Consider the following 21,147-nt stretch of genomic DNA (forward strand, 5'->3'; position numbering starts at 1 on the left):
TAAATAATTCCAGAACATTTTCATCATCCCAATTGTCTAGTCACTGCCAAAGCTGGGCTTGGTGGCATGTACCTGTAATCCCGGCTACTTGGAAGGCTGGGGCAGGAGGATGACTTGAGCCCAGGAGTTGGGCTGCAAGGCTGTAGTGAGCTATAATAGTGCCCCTGCACCCCAGTCTGGGCAACAGACCAAGACCCTGTATCTTAAAAAAATCATAATAATTTAAAAAAGTAGTCATTGCCAATTCCCCTCTTCCTTCAGCTCCTGTCAATCACTAATCTACTTTCTCTCTAGATTTGCCTATTCTAGACATTTCATCTAAATGGAATCATATAATATATGGCCTGGCCATTTTCACTGACATGATGTTTTCAAGAGTCATCTGTGTAGTAGCATGTTTCAGCACTTCATTCCTTTTTATGACTGAATCATATATTCCATTGTATGGATTGTCAAAGATTAAACAAAGCCGAACGTCAGAGCAATAAAAACAGATTTTACTCAGTAACTACTGACAGCCGAGCTCCAGGCTGACTTGTGCAGAGGTAGCTGGGCCTTTTAAAGGGAGCTTGAGGGTGCAGGGAGGTGGAGTGAGTGGGTACTCAAGTGAAAAATTACAAGGCGTTGGTCACTGTGAATGTCATTAGGCTAGCTGTGTCTGCTGGCAGTGATCAAAGTTAGGATTCGATCCTCCCTCAGACTGGGAGATTGAGGCCCTACCCTTCCTGATGACTACATTTCAAAGGAATGGCTTTCAGGTCCTTGAGAAAGAGACTCCTGAGCTGTAGGAGATACAAGTCGAGCGTCCCAAATCCGAAAATCCGAAATCCTCCAAAGTCTGACACTTTTTGAGTGCCCACATGATACTCAAAGGAAATGCTCATTGGAGCATTTTGGAGTTTGTATTTTTGGATTTGGGATACTCAGCTGGTTAAGTATAATGCAAATATTTCAAAATTCCCCCAAAAATGAAATCCAAAACACTTCTTGTCCCAAGCCTTTCAGATGAGGGATACTTGACCTGTACATACACATCTCTCAAAGAAATGGTACAATTGAATAGCTCTGTAAACCTAGAAACCCTTTTCAGTAAATATGCTATAAGAAAGGGAGGTCAGGGGCCTATGTCAGGTGTTGGCTGGCATAAAGGGTACGTTCTTTTGATAGTCCTGAGCTTTACCAGGCAGGAACTCAATAGAGGACTGTGTTGTCCCCAGGGACGTGGCCTCAGGCTGCCAGAAGCCATATTAAAGTTGGTCAAGTCTCTTTTGAAGGGAATGTTCTTGTTGAGAGTTCTTGCATTTCTCAGGACATGTGACATTTTGTTTATTCATTCGTGAGTTGCTGGACATTGGGGTTGGTTCTCCTTTTTGCTGTTATGAATAATATTGCTGTAAACATTTGTGTACAGGGTTTTGGGTGAACATGTTTTCAGTTGTCTCAAATAGATATCTTGGAGTAGAATTGCCGAATGATGGGTTAACTCTGTTTACTTTTTGAGGAACTACCAAACTGTTTTCCAAAGAGGCTGCACTATTTGACGATTTCACCAGCAATGTATGAGCGTTTTGTTTCTCCATATCCTCATCAACGTTTATTATTGATTATGGGGCTGGGCTCGGTGGCTCACGCCTGTAATCCCAGCACTTTGGGAGGCCAAGGCAGGCGGATCACTTGAGGTCAGGAGTTCGTGACCAGCCTAAAATCCAAAATTAGCTAGATATGGTGGCGTGTGCCCGTTCTCCCAGCTCCTTCGTGGGGAGGCTGAGGCAGGAGAATCACTTGAACCCAGGAGGCAGAGGTTGCAGTGAGCCAAGATCATACCACTGCACTCCAGCCTGGGCAACAAAGCGAGACTCCATCTCAAAAAAAAAAGCCTGCAGAAATGGTGAGATAACATTTTCTCTAACACCATTCAGGACATAAAGAAAAAAAGTAACAAACAAAAAAAAAAAGCACCAAAAATCAAACATTTATTATTGATTGTGTGCTAGTGGGTGTGAAATGATGGTCTTGCTGTGGTTTTGATTTGCATTTTCTTAATGGCTAAGGATACTGAATATTTTCCCATATATTTACTGGCCACTTGTGTATCTATTTTTTTGGAGAAATGTCTATTTGAATCCTTTGCCACAATTTATTTATTTATTTATTTTTTTGAGTTGGAGTCTTTCTCTGTTACCCAGGCTGGAGTGCGGTGGCGTGATCTTGGCTCACTGCAACCTCTGCCTCCCAGGTTCAAGCGATTCTCCTGCCTCAGCCTCCTGAGTAGCTGGGATTACAGGCCTGCGCTATCATGCCTGGCTAATTTTTTTGTTTTTTTTTGAGACAGTCTCGCTCTGTTGCCTACGCTGGAGTGCAGCGGCGCGATCCTGGCTCACTGCAAACTCCGCCTCCTGGATTCATGCCATTCTCCTGCCTCAGCCTCCCAAGTAGCTGGGACTACAGGTGCCTGCCATCATGCCCAGCTGATTTTTTTTGTGTTTTTAGTAGAGACACGGTTTCACCATGTTGGCCAGTCTGGTCTCGAACTCCTGACCTCAGGTGATCCACCTTCCTCGGCATCCCGAAGTGCTGGGATTACAGGAGTGATCCACTGCACCTGGCCATCCTTTGCCTATTTTACAAGTCAGTTTATCTTTTTATTGTTGAGTTATAAGAGCGCTCTGTATATTCTGAATACCAGATTCTTATCAGATTTGCAAATACTTTCTCCTATTCTGTGGATTGTTCTTTTACTTTCTGTTGTTGTTATTATTAACACATAATCTCACTCTGTTGCCTAGGCTGGAGTGCAGTGGCGCCACCATACCTTACTGCAGCCTCTATCTCCTGGGCTCAAACAATCCTCCTGCCTCAGCCTCCTGAGTAGCTGAGACTCCAGGCTTGTGCCATCATACCTGGCTATTTAAAAAAATTCTTTAGTAGAAGTGAGATCTTGCTATGTTGCCTAGGCTGGTCTCTAACTCTTGGGTTCAAGTAATATTCCTGCCTCAGCTTCCCAAAGTGCTGGGATTATAGGCATGTACCACTGTGCTCAGCCTGTTGTTATTTTTTAATTCACTGAAGCAGAGTGCCTTTTCTGTAGCCCACTTACAGGGAGGGGCTAAGGGAAATAAGTACATACATATGTACATACATACAAAGTTTATGTGCTGTACTGGTTTCCTTGGTCCAGATGTGGGGACATAGAGGCAAGATGAAGATATCAGCAGAGCAGGAGGAACAATTGTCTGTATACAGTGGCTTTACTTTCTTTAATTGCTTTTTTAAAGATGTCTTCTGAAATGATTTAATGGAAGTATTGGAGCTCTTTTGGTAAAAAATCACAAGAGAGTTATTATAACATAATATAACATATTATAACAAAACATAACAAGAGAGTTATTGTAACACTCTTAGGAACTTACAGGATACTGGATATGTGTGTGATGTGTTTGTATAAAGTGCCTGCTGTGGTTTCCTTTAGTGGCTCAAGGGCTCAAGGGCAGTTTGACCCCTAAGTATAGTATTTCACCCACAGCAGTTATTTAAATGCTTTTTCTTTCTTCTTTTCTTTGGAACACTATTCTGCAGGTGCATCAGCTGCTTTTTCTTTTTTCTCTTTGCAGTTAAAAATTCAAGATGTCCATTTACGCTTTGAAGATGGTGTCACCAATCCCTCCCATCCTTTTGCGTTTGGCATCTGCATTAAGAATGTGTCCATGCAAAATGCTGTCAATGAGCCTGTGAGTATGAAATGTGATGACAAAGCAGGAAGAAAGCCATGCTCTAGGAATTTGGGGCTCTGCCTTTTGCCATTTTGTGTTATGTAAATGAATCACATTCTTTTCCATTGCCTTCTGTGGTAGGCATGGGTGTCTCTTGTGTGTTTGCAGCAAATCAAATTTGCTGAAATAGGGAAACAGGGAATTTTCTCTGACCTTTGGTTATATCACTTTCATTTTATGCACAAAGAAACTAAGAGGCAGAAAGGATTTTGTGTTTGATTTTCTTCTCGTGTTACGTACACTCCCTGGGTAAACTCACTCTGTTTCATAGTCGTACCTACCACCAGGGAATATTTGCTGATGGCTTCCACATTTTGAACTCCATTCTCCACCCTTTGACCTTCATATTCGTGGTTTTCTTAAAACTACCGCTTGTCTCAAAACACTCTGTTTCTTCACATGCTACACAAAAAACAACATTTTTGACACCAGGTGTGTGAGGGTTTTCCCCCACACACCAAGCAATTCTCCATCACATACTAAGTTGGTATCCTGTAGTTTAAGTCAATTCTGACACTATTGGGTTACTGCAGACCCCGCCGGGTAAGGGCTCAGTCCCATAGGACCACCCTCCACTTCAGATGCGAGTCACAAGGCCCAGGTTGTGACCTGTGCTTCTGACTAGAAGTTGGAGTTCCCACAATTCCCCTCCTCAGGTTTGGTAATTTGCTAGGATGGCTCACAGGACTCAGGGTAACACTTTACTTACGTTTGCTGGTTTATAATAAAGGATGCTATGAGGATACAGGTGAATATCTAGATAAAGAGGGCCACGCCCTGCTCCAGTGTTCAGCAACTTGGAAGCTTAGCAGATCTCATGGTTCAAAGTTTTTATGCAGCTTAATCTCCAGCGCCACCAACCAGAGGTCAGTGAGTGGCACTGAAAGGCCCAACCCTCTAATTACTTGATCTTTTCGTGATGAGCCCCATCTTGAGGCTGTCTAGGGACCCCATCAAAAGTCACTTAATTAGCATATACTGAGGTGTGATCATGAGGTTTTTATGAACAACAATGACACTCCTGTCAGGAACTTCCAAGGGTTTTAGGAACTCTGTGCCAGGAACCTGGGACAAAGATCAAATACATTTCATGTTATACCACAGCTTGTCATAACTACCAGAATGATCCTGTGTATTCCATCTGCCCATTTTGTCCCCCAAACGAAGTATTTTTCTTTATTCCCTAACATTTTACTGAATGTAAAAACCAGTAATAACTAACAGTTTTGAGTACTTTTATATGGCAGGCACTGTTCTTAGCACTTTCCATGATTTAACTCATTCAATTCGCCTTGATTTTCACCACTGCTGTGATCCTAATAACCCTACTGAGGACACTGCAGCATAAGAGGTGGAGTGAAAAGTGGAACCAGGCCTTGGACACAGGTGGACCGACTCTAAATTAGGGCTTGGCAAACTATGACCTGTGGCCAAGTCTGGCTTCTCACCTGTTTTTGTAAATAAAGGTGTTTTAGGTCCCAGCCGTGCTCGTTAGTGTTGTCCATGGTGGAGTACTGTAGTTGCAGCAGAGACTGCATGGCCTGCAGAGTCGAAGCTGTTGACTCTCTGGCCCTTCATGGAAGACTGTGCCATCCCTGCTCCTCACCCTGTGCTCCTGCCTGCCACACTGATCTCTAGAAGCTGTGTGCTCCTCCTTTCACTTCTTACACTTCAATTTCCACATTTAGTTATTCACACGGTCCTGCTACTTTTTCCTACAAAGCATCTCAAACATAGCTCTTCCTGTCCGTCCTCATATGACCGTCACCCTGCAGGATGCTGTCAGGTTTTACCTGGACTAATGAAATACGCTGTTCTGTGATCTCCAGGATCTTTCTATTTGTCCTGTACCAGTGCTTTCCAGTGTTTTCTATGTCAGAACCCACATAGTAAAAAGATAGTGTTTGTATAGTACACGGGGGCAAATGGTTGTGGCTGCTTGGGGCTGGAAGTGGCCAGCTCAGAGTAACCACATGTTTCTAAGATGTAACTTGATCCCATACACTGGCTCATACTTGAGGCACTCATAACTCATTTTTTTCTGGCACACTGAAGGGAAAGCCCTACTTTACACCGTCACCAGACTTCTTTTTCTGAAACACATACCTGATCATGTTACCTGCCTGCATCAAAACGTTCAGCAGCTCCACATCACTTAAGGCCTGAAGTCCAAACACCTTAGCGTGGCATAAACTTCCTTTCCTAATGAATTTGATAACTAGGGCAGCCCTAACAGATTGCCACAAACCAGATGGCTTAAAGCAACGTAAATTTATTCTCTAGACGAGAGGTCTGAAGTCAAGGGGTTGTGGCCAGATCAGTCCCTTCTGGAGGCTGAGGGGAGAAACTGTCCCGTGCATCTCTCCTTGGCTAGCTGCTGGCGGTCACTGAGGTTGCTCAGCTTGCAGGTGCTTCACGCAGCCTCTGCCTCCGTCTTCACGTGGCCTTCTCCCTGTGTCGTTTTTCTTCTTGTAAGGACAGTACCCATTAGATGAGGGCCTCTAATACCCATAAGATGAGGGCCTCCACTAAACCAGTATGACCTCTTAATTTGATTACATCTGCAAAGACATAATTTTCAAATAAGGTGACATACACGCTTCTGCGTGGTTATGACTTTTTTTTTTTTTTTTTGGGAAGGGAGGACACCATTCAACCCAGTGTACCTAGTAACATTCCAAGCTACTTTTCTCAACTCTTAGCTCACTCCTCATCCCAAATATGCATTCATCCACATGTACCAATACTGCCCCCACCCCATACATCCAGTGTTCCAGTTACACAGATAGACTCACTGTTCCCTGAAGATATCAGGCCTTTTGTACGGTCGCCCTTCTGTATCCTCAGGTTCCATATCCATGATTCTACCAACAGAGGATCAAAAATACTCCCCCTCTGGCTGGGTGCAGTGGCTCACGCCTGTAATCCCAGCACTTCAGGAGGCCGAGGCGGGCAGATCACCTGAGCTTACAGATTCAAGACCAGTCTGGGAAACATGGTGAAACCCCATCTCTATTAAAAATAAAAAAATTAGCTGGGCGTGGTGGCGCATGCCTGTAATCCCAGCTACTCAGGAGGCCGAGGCAGGAGAATCACTTGAACCCGGGAGGTGGAGGTTGCAGTGAGCCAAGATCGTGCCGTTGTACTCCAACCTGGGCAACAAGAGTTTAACTCCATCTCAAAAAAAAAAAAAAGAAAATTTAGTATAACAATGATTTACATAGCATTTACATTGTATGAGGTATTGTAAGTAATCTAGAGATGATTTAAAGTGTACAGGGAGGATATATGGGTAGGTTATATGCAAATACTATGCCATTTTAAGAGACTTGAGCATTTGCAGATTTTTGTATCTTTGGGGTTCTTGGAACCAACTCCCTGCGGATACTGAGGGAGGACTGTATGGTTGACCCAGCCCTTTCCTCCTACCTGACCATTTGCCTGAAACTTTTACATCTTTCGACAGTCATCTGCACAGTGACATTTTCTTGTTTGCTCATAGCATCGTATAGATTTTTCTTCTGCTTCCCTCTGTGTCATTAAAATTATGTATTTGCATGTTTGTATCCCCAGTTAGCTAGATTTTGAACTCTGTAAGAGCAGAAGCATGTTTGAGTTATATATCCACAGCACCACGTAAAGTACCTGACACATGATTTTTTACAAATGATTTGTTGAATGAATGACATTCACGAATAAAGACAGTCATCCTGTTTTCTTCTTTGTCTTTTTTACCTTAGGTACAGAAACTAATGCGGAAAAAGCAATTAGACGTAGCAGAATTTAGCATCTATTGGGATGTCGATTGCACTTTACTGGGGGATTTGCCTCAGGTGGAGTTACAGGTATGATTTCGGCAGGGGGCTTTGTGGCAAGACAGCATGGAAGGGAAGTGGCGTAGGATCACTGCCATTGAGGCTTTTGTCTCCTGCATCTGATTTCCATTCCCACCCACTGTTCCTCTAAAGCCATTCACTCTCAAGTGTGTTTGCTTGAGGTACTTGATAAGTATGTGCCTTTGAACAATTTATAGTGCTTTGTTTTATGTATGTTTTAAATTTATGCTAGACTGTAGGTTTCTTTGGTTTATTTTATTCAACTAAAGCTATGTTTTTAAGATGTTGCTGTTTGTACTTCCAATTCATTGCTCTGACTACTGCATAGTATTCCACTGTTTGCATGTGCATGTAACATAGTCATGCATCTAGATTTTTTCCATCATTTATTTATTTATTTTTGTAGAGATGGGGTCTCACTCTGTTGTCCAGGCTGGTCTTAAACTCTTGTGCTCAAGCAGTCCTCCTGCTTGGCCTCCCAAAGTGCTGGGATTATAGGCGTGAGCCCCCACACCCGGCCTCGGCATCCAGATTTGAAATGAACAGAGCACCAGCACTGAATCTTAAAGAGGAGCTTTCTTACCGCATTTATGTTTAAACTTCACTTTGGTGGCGTTCCCTTAAGCAATATTTAAAAAGTCATAAATCATCAGATATAAAATATTATTGTTTTTGAAGGATTGAAAAACATCTCAGTTTAATCTTTTTTCTTTTCTTTTTTCTTTTTTTTTTTTTTTTTTGAGATGGGAGTCTCGCCCTGTCGCACAGGCTGGAGTGCAGTGGCGCAATCTTGGCTCACTGTGATCTTTGCCTCCTGGATGCAAGCAATTCTCCTGCCTCAGCCTCCCCAGTAGCTGAGTTTACAGGCGCCCACTGCCATGCCCAGCTAATGTTTGTATTTTTAGTAGAGGTGGGGTTTCACCATGTTGGCCAGGCCAGGCTGGTCTCGAACTCCTGACCTGAAGTGATCTTCCTGCCTTGGCCTCCCAAAGTGTTGGGATTACAGGTGTGAGCCACCACACCCAGCCAGTTTAATCCTTCTATAAATAATTTATAGGTGGTTTAAGTGAAATGGGGGAAAATAGCTCATTTTTTCCCCCACCCAGGGTTATCTTTTGCTTGGATACTGTTGTACGTGATGGTTTTTTCCTTCTTCTTTTTTGTTTTTTTGAGATGACATCTCGCTCTGTTGCCCGGGCTGGAGTGCAGTGGTGTGATCTTGGCTCACTGCAACCTCCATCTCCCGGGTTTAAGTGATTCTCCTGCCTCAGCGTCCTGAGTAGCTGGGATTACAGGCGCATGCCACCATGCCCGGCTAATTTTTGTATTTTTAGTAGAGACGGGGTTTCGCCATGCTGGCCAGGCTGGTCTCGAACTCGTGACCTCAGGTGATCCACCTGCCTTGGCCTCACAAAGTGCTGGGATTACAGGCATGAGTCACCATGCCCGGCCGGTTTTTGTTTTAATTCGATTACATAAACACTGTATCCATACAGTAAAACAATATGCAGCAATGAATAATAAAGGTAAAGATCTTTATGATGACTGTGTAATAGCCTGTAAGATATAGTATGAAGTTAAACTAAGGTAAAAACAGCATTTATAGCATTGGTTGAAGAAAACAGAAAAGTACAGATGTCTCTGCATGTGTACAGAATGGCTTGGGTGGGAGACATGAGAAGCTGGTGTCATTGGTTGCCTCTGAGGAGGTAAAGTGGGTGGCTGGGGATGAGACCAGGAAAGAGATTTCACCTTTTTTTCCCTTTAAAATTTTAAACCATGTGAGTGTATTACCTATTAAGAAATAGAAAGGCTGGGCGCGGTGGCTCACATCTGTAATCCCAGCAGTTTGGGAGGCCAAGGTGGGTGGATCATGAGGTCAGGAGATGGAGACTATCCTGGCCAACATGGTGAAACCCTGTCTGTACTAAAAATATAAAAATTAGCTGGGCATGGTGGTGCATGCCTGTAATCCCAGCTACTCGAGAGGCGGAAGCAGGAAAATTGCTTGAACCAGGGAGTTGGAGGTTGCAGTGGGCTGAGATTGCGTCACTGCACTCCAGCCTGGCAACACAGCAAGACTCGTTTCAAAAAAAAAAAAAAAAAAAAAAAAGAGAAAAGAAATATAAATAAAAAATTTGAAATACTAGAGAGTTTTATAACCCAGTTTTATAGTGTTTTTGGATGTCAATACAATACACTGTTGATTAGATAACATACCAACATGTTACTTGATCCTAAAAACATTTGCTGTTGGCCAGGCCCGGGGACTCATGCCTGTAATCCCAGCACTTTGGGAGGCGGGAGGATCACTTGAGCCTAGGGGTTCAAGACCAGACAGGACAATATAGTGAGATCCTGTCCTCATATAAAAAGAATAAAAATGAATAAAAACAAACCAGACAAAAACATTTGCTGCTGTGACACAGCCTGTGACTGTGCTCCACTGTTTGTCATAAAACCCCAACATTGTAAAAGAGTGACTCGCAGACGGAAAGCCATTCTGAGCAGAGCAGGTGTTCTTGTGACACACAGGAGGCCATGGCCAGGAGCATGGAGAGTCGCAGCCATCACTACGTCCTGGAACCTGTGTTTGCATCTGCTCTTCTGAAGAGAAACTGCTCCAAGAAGCCCCTGCGATCTCGGCACAGTCCCCGTATTGATTGTGATATTCAGCTGGAGACCATTCCCTTGAAACTCTCTCAGGTATGCCCTTTCTTCTCAGTGGCATCTACTCACTGTCACACTGGTGACTGCGGTGAAAGTCTTGATATTAATGTATCCTCACCAGGAAAGAAAGTTCACCTGAGACCATTTCCCTCCAGACCAAAATTGTGTTAGGTATAAAACTCACTGTCTGTTACATAGTTAAAATGGGTTGATCTCAGGTTAGTTTTTTTTTCTTTTTAATTAGTTGGTGGTATGGATTGGAAAGGAGGCTAGTTTTGTTTTGATATTTTTAAGAGCTGAACAAAAAATACAAGCGATACGGCAATGCATAGGCTTAACTGTCAGTGTTCAGAGAAACATGCCACTCGATGCTGATATTTGGTGTTTCAGTTTGCACCGGGTTTCAATTCAGTGGATCAACTAATGGGAATTGTTCTTGTTAGATATAGGTCTTAATTGAGTAAAAGAAACAAACCAATTCTAACCTAGTATCTCTTAACCTCTAATAAAAAGCTGCAATACCGGCAAATCATGGAATTCCTCAAGGAGCTGGAACGAAAGGAGAGGCAGGTCAAGTTCCGAAGGTGGAAACCCAAAGTGGCGATATCTAAGAAGTAAGGGCTTCTCAATGTGGTCATGAAATACATTTGGGAGTCTGTTCTTATTATGTACATAGATCAGAAATATGCCTCACTGTCCTTTACCCTCATTTGGAGATAAAAGTACAATTGATTTTTTCTGGTCCTTGGAATGCCATTCCCGTTGTTTATCATTGTTGATATTCTTTCTGTATATTTATTTGGTGTCATCAGCTTACTGTTGGACTGAGTGTAGTAAAATTCAGAGGATCCTCTCAGTCTCGTTTAGCAAGTAGGCTGATGCTGCTCTGGTGGGATCTGGTATGTATTAAAATACTTTGAATATTCTTTGAACCCACTTCCCTGTGTGTTTTCTCCCTGGTTGTTTGGTCAACATTTACATAGTACTCTTTGCAGCCTCCATAGCAAAACTGAATCCTGTTTTCATGTTGCAGTGATAAACTTGACCAGTGTGATATAATAAAACTTTTTAAAGATCCTGTGTAGTTCCATGTCTTTAGTTAGAAGTATTCAATTAAAAATCTTTAGTAGTCACATCCTTGGTAATTATCTTAAGACGGTATTTACCTTACAGTCAGCCCTCAATATTCTGTCAGTGGAGGGGACGGGTATTAAAATTCAAACCAATCGAGAACTATGTTATTGATATATACATTTGGGATCTATTAGTTGATGTTCTTTGGCAGATTTGCCTTCTCCACCTAGTGGATTTAATATTAAGATGAGCCTAATATATAAACTGGTGGCTGACAAGAGAAAAGATGTCTCAGGAGAGGAGTGGGGTTATGTGGATTGTCCTAGATTGGTAGCCTTTTCGTTGCTTTTGTTGTAAGAAGTGATTACATTGTTATGGACTATTTCAGCTGCCGAGAATGGTGGTATTTTGCTTTGAATGCTAACTTATATGAGATCAGAGAGCAGAGGAAACGCTGCACCTGGGACTTTATGTTGCACCGGGCTCGCGATGCTGTGTCTTACACTGACAAATATTTCAACAAGTTAAAAGGAGGCCTGCTGTCCACAGATGACAAGGTAAGTGGACTGTGGTCTTGTGTTTGTCTTATTCACAAGGTAAGAATGTTCTCTCAACGACTAAAGAAAATGGGATCTGTGAAGTAATAAAGTCCCTGCCAAAGTGGCTAAATTTTACAGGATAGAATTGGTCTTAGTAGGGTGAGAACAAAGCCGGGAGCATCTTCCACACTCCACTGCCCGAGGGGAGCCTGGCCACGGGATAGGAGGAAGAAAAGACACCATGGTCCTGCTCTGACTCTGTGCCCACACGCCTGCCCCCCAGCTCGAGGGACTGTTTCATGCAGTCACTCGCCTCTCTTCAAAGCCTGATCCGAGTCCTAATTCTTTTACTTCAAAGTCTGTAATCTCTGTGAACTTTGGCCTCTGTTTTCTGTAATCCTAGTGGACTTGATTGACCTTGGATATTTAGGTGGTAGAGGCTAGGCAGAAAAGTTGAAGTACGTGGTGAAGGCAAGCTCATGTTTTAGTTAATAGCAGGGTTAAAGGCCCTTAGAATGCCGCCTCCCGGAGCCCTGGCATAGGACCCCACCCCTTCTCTAGCTGTCTGCCTGCTCTCTCGGGGGAAGGTATTGGGGATTGCTTTGCTGCTTGTTTGGTTTCAGTTTTGTGAGCATCAATTTTTGCAGTAGCAGCTTAGACTGTTTCCAGGATTTTGGCTCAGGTACTGCCCCTTAACTAACCATTTGTTTAGTAGACTCTTCCAAGCACGAAGGAGTACTTTTCCCTTCAGCTCCTGCTGTGTGGTCACTGAGGGCAATGCTAAATCCCTAGTGGTTAGCGCCTCTCCTGCCAGCACCCTGAGGCTGTGGCCCACTCCCTTTGCTAATGCTTTTATCATAGTGTCAGACATGGTTACTGACGCAGGAACCTCATGAGAAGGATAAAATAAACAAGACATTGTGGATGATTTTCTTTTCTCTTTTCTTTCCTTTTTCTAAATTTTCTTTGAGACAAGGTCTGGCTCTATTGTCTAGGCTGGAATACAGTGATGTGATCATGCTCACTGCAACCTCTGCCCCCTGGGCGCAAGCCATTCTCCCACCTCAGCCTCTCAAGTAGCTGGGACTATAGGCCTGCATCACAACTGTCTAATTTTTTATTTTTTGTGGAGATGGGGTTGCACCCTTCTGCCCTGGCTGGTCTTGAACTCATGAGCTTAAGTGATCCGCCTGCCTCAGCCTCCACTGCCCCCAGCCTACCCTTTTTTTTTCTGAGACAGGATCTCCTTCTGTCATCCATGCTGGAGTTCAGTGGTGCAATCTTGGCTCACTGCAACCTCAGCCTCCTTGGCTGAAGGGATCCTCCCACCTCAGCCTCCTGAGTAGTTGTGCATCACCATACTTGGCTAAGTTTTGTATCCTTTATAGAGACAGGGTTTCACTATGTTGCCCAGGCTGATCTGGAACCCCTGGGCTCAAGTGGTTTGCCCACTTTGACCTCCCAAAGTGCTGGGATTACAGACCTAAGCCACTGCGCCCAGCCCTTGGATGATTGTCTTAAAGACACAGGCAAAGACATAGAGGGAGAGAAAATCTCATTTACAACTGAGATGAGCAAGTAAACATAAACATGTAAAATCTCCTTTTTTCTTAATGTTACGATATAAGAAGCAGTTCAGGACAGCTAATTCTGCTTTTAAAAAATGTAGCTGGGTATCATGGTTCTTTCCTAACTAGTGTGAAACAAGTGAAAATGACCACGTTCTTGCTAATTTCCTACATGAATGGTAAAAGAGCTGGAGCCTGTATACTTCCTGTGGAAACTTGGTCCTGAGTTTCAGGAAGAGCGATAACTAGACTGCTTACTGCTCATCTGAGCTAATACATGTGGAAGCCCTTTGTAAATGGGGTCAGTGCTGTTCAAAATGTGGGTGCTGCAACAGTCCATACGCTTTCATGACTCTTAAAACTGAGTACTGCTCTTCTTCCTTCCCTCTCCATTCACCATTCATCTCAGATATCATGAAACTTGTTAGTGACTTTTTTTTCCCCCTTCTTTCATAGAGCTCAATTTCTGGAGAATTGTTAGTGATGTTTTTAAGACCAAATAACATCTACTGGATTATATGGAAAACTGCTTAAGCCAGAAACAGCAATCATGGAACTATTTATCTTGTTTCTTGGCCTTCAGTGGAAATGCAGGGGACCAGAGAGTTTCCTGTGCTGTACTTTTAGTGGCTTGTGAGGGTGTCCAGTGTCTCTGGATGTACAACGTTTGTGTTTTTGTTTATTTGCTTTTGTTTTCACCCAAACAGGAGGAAATGTGTCGGATTGAAGAGGAACAGAGCTTTGAGGAATTGAAGATTTTGCGTGAACTGGTTCATGATCGATTTCACAAACAAGAAGAACTAGCAGAGGTAAGAAATCCTTTACAAGAGGATTTGTTCAGACCCAGCACACCCCGAGTGCTACAGTTTTGATGTGCTTATGCTCGTGTGGGGGAAACAGCAGCATAGCACAGCTTGCTTTTATCTTTGAGTACTCATCTTTGCTCCTTTGTGATTGACACAGAGTCTGCGGGAGCCTCAGTTTGATTCTCCAGGAGCCTCTCCGGGAGACCCAGAACCTGGTGGAGGCAGTGGGATGCTGCAGTATCTTCAGTCGTGGTTTCCTGGATGGGGTGGCTGGTACGGGCAGCAAACCCCAGAAGGGAATGTGGTTGAGGGACTGTCAGCAGAGCAACAGGAGCAGTGGATTCCCGAAGAGATCCTGGGTACGGTGGGAGCTGGCCTTCACTTGATTCAAACAAATTGGTCTGTTATTTGTGCAACAGCTTGTGGTATTTTTCAAATTTAACAAAAGTAGATATTTGGAAAACAGTTTATGTTCATAGAGGCTAAGAGAAGAAATATTTTGGGAGATACTCCATTTGTAACTCCGTGACTAAATGTACATACATATTAATGCAGTTTCAGATAGAGCTGAGAGGCAGAGGTTGTAAAAGAGCTAAATTTCAACAAGTTGAACAATTTTAAACTCTGAAATTTGAATACCAGTCTAGAGCCTCTCTTAAACCTGCAGTGTCCGATATCTAGCCATAGGCACAAATGGCTACTAAAATTTAATTCAGATTGAATACAAGTAAAAATTTAATTTCTTAATTGCACTAGCACATTAGCCACGTGTGCTCCCAGTGCTCGGTAGCCACATGTGGTTAGTGGCCACTGTACTGGACATCACAGATGTAGACCATTTCACCATACTGGGCAGCACTGCTTTGTACCATCCCTTATCATGAATCTTATCCTTCCTGGTTTGATAATAAGTTGATAAGATCCCTTAAAAAACAATTAGGGTTGTTTTACATTAGAAAATACTATAAAACAGTCACCCATGACTTTGGAGTTCTTCCTTAACACAGGGAAAAATAGTTAAATAAACATCATCATAACTGTGGTCAGTCTGCTTGCTGGTGCTTTTTTATTCTTCCATGTTTTTTCTTACAGTCTTTTCTCCCTTACCATTTAGGCACCGAGGAGTTTTTTGACCCCACTGCAGATGCCTCGTGTATGAACACATACACAAAGCGAGATCATGTCTTTGCCAAACTGAATTTGCAGTTGCAGCGAGGTACAGTGACTCTGTTACACAAGGAGCAAGGAACTCCTCAAGTGAATGAAAGTGCTTTCATGCAGCTCGAGTTTTCAGGTACACTGCCCCTAAGAAACTACCTGCCACTGTTGTCTCTCTGTGGGCCAATGTCCAGGCGATTCTCATTATTCACTGTGGTGAATAGTGTAGTGAATAGTCTAGAAAGTCAGTGCGAAAACTGTATTACTCAATGTGGAAGCATTGCTCTTAGGGGATCTACTGGGTTAGGTTCATGTGAACCTCTGGTCATAACATTCATCAACTGATGAGTACCTAACCTTATTTTTAAAATGTGTGTCTGTATTTAAAGACATTTAATATAGATATACAGACATTCCTTGACTTAGGATACTTTGACTTTGGATTTTTCGACTTTACAAGTAGCACAAAAGTGCTGCACATTCAGTAGAAGTCATACTTCGGATTTTGAATTTTGATCTTTTCCTGGGCTAGAGGTAGGTAGTATGATATTCTCTGAAGATGCTGGGCAGCAACAGTGAGCCACAGCTCCCAGTCAGCCATGTGATCATGAGGTAAGCAGCTAATAGTCTATAGTGGACTGTGTTGCTAGATGATTTTGCCTACCTGTAGGCTAATGTAAGTGTTCTGAGCACTTTTAAGGTGGGCTAGGCCAAGCTGTGATGTCCAGTAGGTTAGGTGTATGAAATGCATTTTTGACTTACGATATTTTCTTTCTTTCTTTCTTTTTTTTTTTGAGACAGAGTCTTGCTCTGTCGCCTAGGCTGGAGTGCAGTGGCGTGATCTCAGCTCACTGCAACCTCTGCCTCTTGGGTTCAAGCGATTTTCCCGCCTCAGCCTCTTGAATAGCTGGGAGTACAGGTGCACGCCACCATGCCCAGCTAATTTTTGTATTTTTAGTGGAGACAGGGTTTCGCCATGTTGGCCAGGCTGGTCTTGAACTCCTGACCTCAAGCAATCCGCCCTCCTCGGGTTCCCAAAGTGCTGGGATTACAGGCGTGAGCCATTGTGCTCAGCTGACTTATGATACTTTCAACTTATGGTGGGTTTATCATAACTCCATCCTAAGTCAAGGAGCATTGTGTTATTGATTTATTAACATTGAACTCATGGCCTATAGCACTATGACTCATGCCTGAATGAAGTTTCTCTAATACTCATATATTTTTTTTTTGAGACAGAATCTCGCTTTGTCGCCCAGGCTGGAATGCTGTGGCGCAATCTCGACTCACTGCAAGCTCTGCCTCCTGGGTTCACGCTATTCTCCTGCCTCAACCTCCAAAGTAGCTGGGACTACAGGCGCCCACCACCACTCCTGGCTAATTATTTTTGTATTTTTAGTAGAGATGGGGTTTCACTGTGTTAGCCAGGATGGTCTTGATCTCCTTACCTTGTGATCTGCCCGCTTCAGCCTCCGAAAGTGTTGGGATTACAGGCGTGAGCCACTGCGCCTGGCCTCATACTATTTTTGTAACGCACATCACAGTCTTCTTGCACTCAGGACTACTAGACAGCACTTTAGCACTAGGGGGTTGTTTTAAATAGTGAAACCACAAGCAAAAAGCACAGAAGCATGAAAAACATGGCTCTAAATAGAAGACCATGGGAAGAATGTTTGTTCACAGTGTGAGAGCTGAAACGAGGGGGCAGAGCGTTGCCTTGTTTGAACTCAGGTGGGAATGTGCATATCAGTCGGCTTGAATTTTTTTCTGCTCTGTGAGTGTCTGAATGACTGACAGAGTGCCATGAGGATTAATTTTGGGGTTACAAATTTTAGCAAGTAAGCAAATATGGAATCTGCGAATAATGAGGATGGACTGGACATTATTTGCCTTCTTTTTGTGACTTTGAATTAAAGGTGTATAAATATGCAGATGTTGGTTTGGACATCTCACAAATATTTTTATTGCAGTCCATAAAGCAGTAACTTATTTGAGATTCCTCAGTAGTTGAAGAAGGACAAATGATTTGTTTTTTTAAAAGCCAGTTTGTTTGACTTCATACTGTAGAAAATTGAGCTGTCATAAACTTAGTATTAACTAGCAGACTACTTGAACTGAATTGAAAAGGCGCTATTTAAAATTCATTCTGCTGGGAAACTTCTAACGGTCTTTGTATGTTTAGATAGCTGGATAGATACAGGCACACTTCATTTTATTGCACTTTGCCTGATTGCACTTCATAGACACTGCATTTTTTACAAATTGAAGATTTGAAAATGAGCAAGTCTACAGGTGCCATTTTTCCAACAGTATGTGCTCACTTTGTGTCTCTGTGTCACATTTTGGTAATTTGCCCAATATTTCAAACTTTTCTGTGATTATTCTATTATGGTGATCTGATTTGTAATGTTGTTGTTTTATTTGTTTTGGAGTGCCATGAACCATGCCCATCGAAGATGGTAACTAAATACTGTGTATGTTCCAACTGCTTCACCGACTGGCCATTTCCTTGTCTCTTTTCCTCTCCTCGGGCCTCCCTATTACCTGAGACACAATGTTGAAATTTGGTTAATTAATAAACCTACAATGGCTTCTAAATGTTCAGGTGAAAGGAAGAGTCACATGTTTCTCATTTTAAATCAGAAGCTAAATGTGCACATGTCTCACTTTAAATCAAAAGCTAAACGTGATTAAGCTTAGTGAGGAAGACGTTGAAAGCTGAGATAGGCCAAAAACTAGGCCACTTGTGCCAAACAGTTAGCCAAGTTGTGAATGCAAAGGAAAAGTTCTTGAAGGAAATTATTAATAAAAGTGTTACTTCAGCAAACACACGAATGATCAGAAAGCAAAACAGCCTATTGCTGCAATGAAGAAAGTTTGAATGGTCTGGATAGAAGATCAAAGCAGCCACAGCCTTCCCTTAAGCCAAAGCCTAAAGCACAGCAAGGCCTTAACTCATTTCAGTTCTGGGAAGGCTGAGAGAGAAGAGGAAACCGCAGAAGAAGAGTTTGAAGCTCGCAGAGGTTGGTTCATGAATTTGAAGGAAAGAAGCCATCTCTATAACATGAAAGTGCAAGGCGAAGCAGCCAGTGCTGATGGGGAAGCTGCAGCAAGTTATCCAGAAGATCCAGCTAAGATCCTTGCTATACTAAATGACAGATTTTCATTGTAGATGAAAAAGCCTGCTATTGGAAGAAGATGCCATCTAGGACTTTTCATAGCTAGAGAGGAGAAGTCAGTGCCTGGCTTCAAAGCTTCAAGGGACAGGCTGACTCTCTTGTTAGGGGCCAGTGCAGCTGGTGACTTTAAGTTGCTGATTTACCTTTCTGAAAATCCCAGGGCCCTTAAGAATTATGCTCAATCTCCTCTGCTTGTGTTCTATCTGTGGAGCAGCAAAGCTTGGATGATGACAGCACATCTGTTTACAGCATGGTTTACTGAAGATTTTAAGGCTGCTATTGAGACCTACTGCTCAGAAAAAAAGATTCCTTTCAAAATATTACTGCTCGTGGATAATGCATCCAGTGACCCAAGACCTCTGCTGGGAGAAGTATAAAGAAATTGGTGTTGTTTTCATGCCTGCTAACACAGCATCCATCTGCAGCCCATGGATCCAGGAGTAATTTCAACTTTCAAGTTTGTTTGTTTCTTTAATTAATTACTTAATTTATTCAGAGATGAGCTCTCACTTTGTTGGCCAGGGTGGTCTCAAACTCCTGGCCTCAGATGATCCTCCTGCTTCAGCCCCCCAAAGTGCTGGGATTACAGGTGTGAGTCACCACTCCCAGCCTCAACTTTTATTATTTAAGGAATACATTTCATAGGCTATAGCTGCCGTAAATAGTGATTCCTCTGATGGACCTGAGTAAAGTATATAGAGAAGCTTTGGGAAAGGATTCACCATTCTAGATGCCATGAAGAACATTTGTAATTCATGGAAGGAGGTCAAAATATCAACATTAACAGGAGTTTGGAAGAAATCAACCCTCTTGGATAACTTTGAGGGGTTCAAGACTTAAGTGGAGGAAGTAACTGCAAATGTGGGGTAAATAGCAAGAGAACTAGAATTAGAAGTGGAACCTGAAAATGTGACTGAATTGCTGTAATCTCATTATCAAACTTGAATGGATGAAGAGTTATTTCTTACGGATGAGCAAAGAAGGTGGTTTCTTGAGATGGAATCTATTCCTGGTGAAGATACAGTGAACACTGTTGAAATGACAACCAAAGGCTGGGTGTGGTGGCTCATGCCTGTAATCCCAGCACTTTGGGAGGCCAAGGCAGGAGGATCATTTCAGGCCAGGAGTTCATGACCAGCCTGGGCAATACAGCAAGACCCTATGTCTACTAAAAATAAAAAAAAAAAATTAGTTGGTTGTGGTGGCTTACACCTGTAGTCCTAGCTACTTGGGAGGTAGGAGGATCCCTTGAGCTCAGAACTCTGAAGTTACAATGAGCTATGATTGCACCACTGCACTCCAGCCTGGGTGACAAAGTGAGACCCTGTTTCAAAAAAGAAAACACAGTAAAAAAAGGAAACGACAACAAAGTTTTTAGGATGCTAAATAAACTTAGTTGCTAATGACAGGGTTTGAGAGGATTGACTGTGTTTTTGAAAGAAGTTCTATTGCGGTTAAACACATGCTTTATCAAACAGCATCACCTACTACAGAGAAATCTTCTGTGAAAGGAAGAGTCAGTTGATAAAGCAAACTTCATTGTTGTCTTATTTTAAGAAATCACCACAGTAACCCCAACACTTCAGCAACCACACCCTGATCAGTCAGCAGGCATCGACATGTAGGCAAGACCTTCCACCAGCAAAAAGATTACAACTCGCTGAAGACTCACAGGATTGTCAGTACTTTCTAGCAAGAAAATATTTTAAAATTAAGGTATCTGTATTGTAGTTTCAGGCATAATGCTATTGCACACTCAGTAGACTACTGTATAGTGTCAACATCACTTTTCTATGCACTGGGAAACCAAAAAATTTGTGTAACTCGCTTTATTGTGATCCTTATTTTATTGCAGTGGTCTGGAACCAAACCCGTAATATCTCCAATATGTGCCTATAGATAGATAGGGTTTTTTTGTTTGTTTGTTTAATTTCGAGGAAAAATAGTTCATCATCTCTAATAATCCTCTGTCAAATAGAATATCTAATATTTTTAAAAACACATTAGGCTCTCATAAGCATCGTATCAACTATTTTACTTATGTTTTATAGATGTAAAACTTCTAGCGGAGTCTCTTCCTCGAAGAAATTCCTCCTTGCTTTCAGTCCGGTTGGGTGGACTGTTTCTTCGAGACCTGGCTACAGAAGGAACTATGTTTCCTCTTCTAGTCTTCCCTAATCCAGTATGTACAACAGTGGGATAGTGAATGTATCTAAGCTGTTGGTAAATTGTAGTCTGTTTTAGGTGAATGATACCTGATTCATTCTGACATTTGATGATCTTGAGACTGATGTGCTGGGATTAGAGAAGTTTCTTGAATTTGTTAAAGAGAAAATGTTGGTGAGATTTATGGCTGTGCCTTCTTGCACTCCTGTGTTGTAGCCACCATAGTCTATTTTGCTCTGATTTGGAAGAAAATGCTATAAGACCACTATTTTCTGCATTTCAATGTTTGGGTTTCCTCTGTATCTAACAGTCATTTTCATGCCTTCTGACCCTTAGTCACTGCCATGAAATCTCATCTTGCCAGGGTCCCAAAACAGAAAC

At 42.5% G+C, this 21,147-nt stretch overlaps 1 protein-coding gene across 6 annotated transcripts in view; it reads left to right on the plus strand.

Moving 5' to 3' along the window:
• Window positions 1–21,147, plus strand: part of VPS13D (vacuolar protein sorting 13 homolog D) — a 284,215-nt gene that overhangs the window by 16,660 nt on the left and 246,408 nt on the right. For all 6 annotated transcript variants that reach the window (XM_031664499.1, XM_031664502.1, XM_031664496.1 and 3 more), the window contains 9 exons: window positions 3,612–3,728; window positions 7,511–7,615; window positions 10,142–10,312; window positions 10,790–10,890; window positions 11,739–11,907; window positions 14,165–14,266; window positions 14,421–14,622; window positions 15,378–15,557; window positions 20,652–20,782. In XM_031664499.1, coding sequence (XP_031520359.1) covers window positions 3,612–3,728; window positions 7,511–7,615; window positions 10,142–10,312; window positions 10,790–10,890; window positions 11,739–11,907; window positions 14,165–14,266; window positions 14,421–14,622; window positions 15,378–15,557; window positions 20,652–20,782 — 1,278 coding nt within the window. The remainder of the gene's footprint in view (window positions 1–3,611; window positions 3,729–7,510; window positions 7,616–10,141; window positions 10,313–10,789; window positions 10,891–11,738; window positions 11,908–14,164; window positions 14,267–14,420; window positions 14,623–15,377; window positions 15,558–20,651; window positions 20,783–21,147) is intronic.

This window comes from Papio anubis, chromosome 1, assembly GCF_008728515.1.
Source record: "Papio anubis isolate 15944 chromosome 1, Panubis1.0, whole genome shotgun sequence".
Lineage (NCBI taxonomy): Eukaryota > Metazoa > Chordata > Mammalia > Primates > Cercopithecidae > Papio > Papio anubis.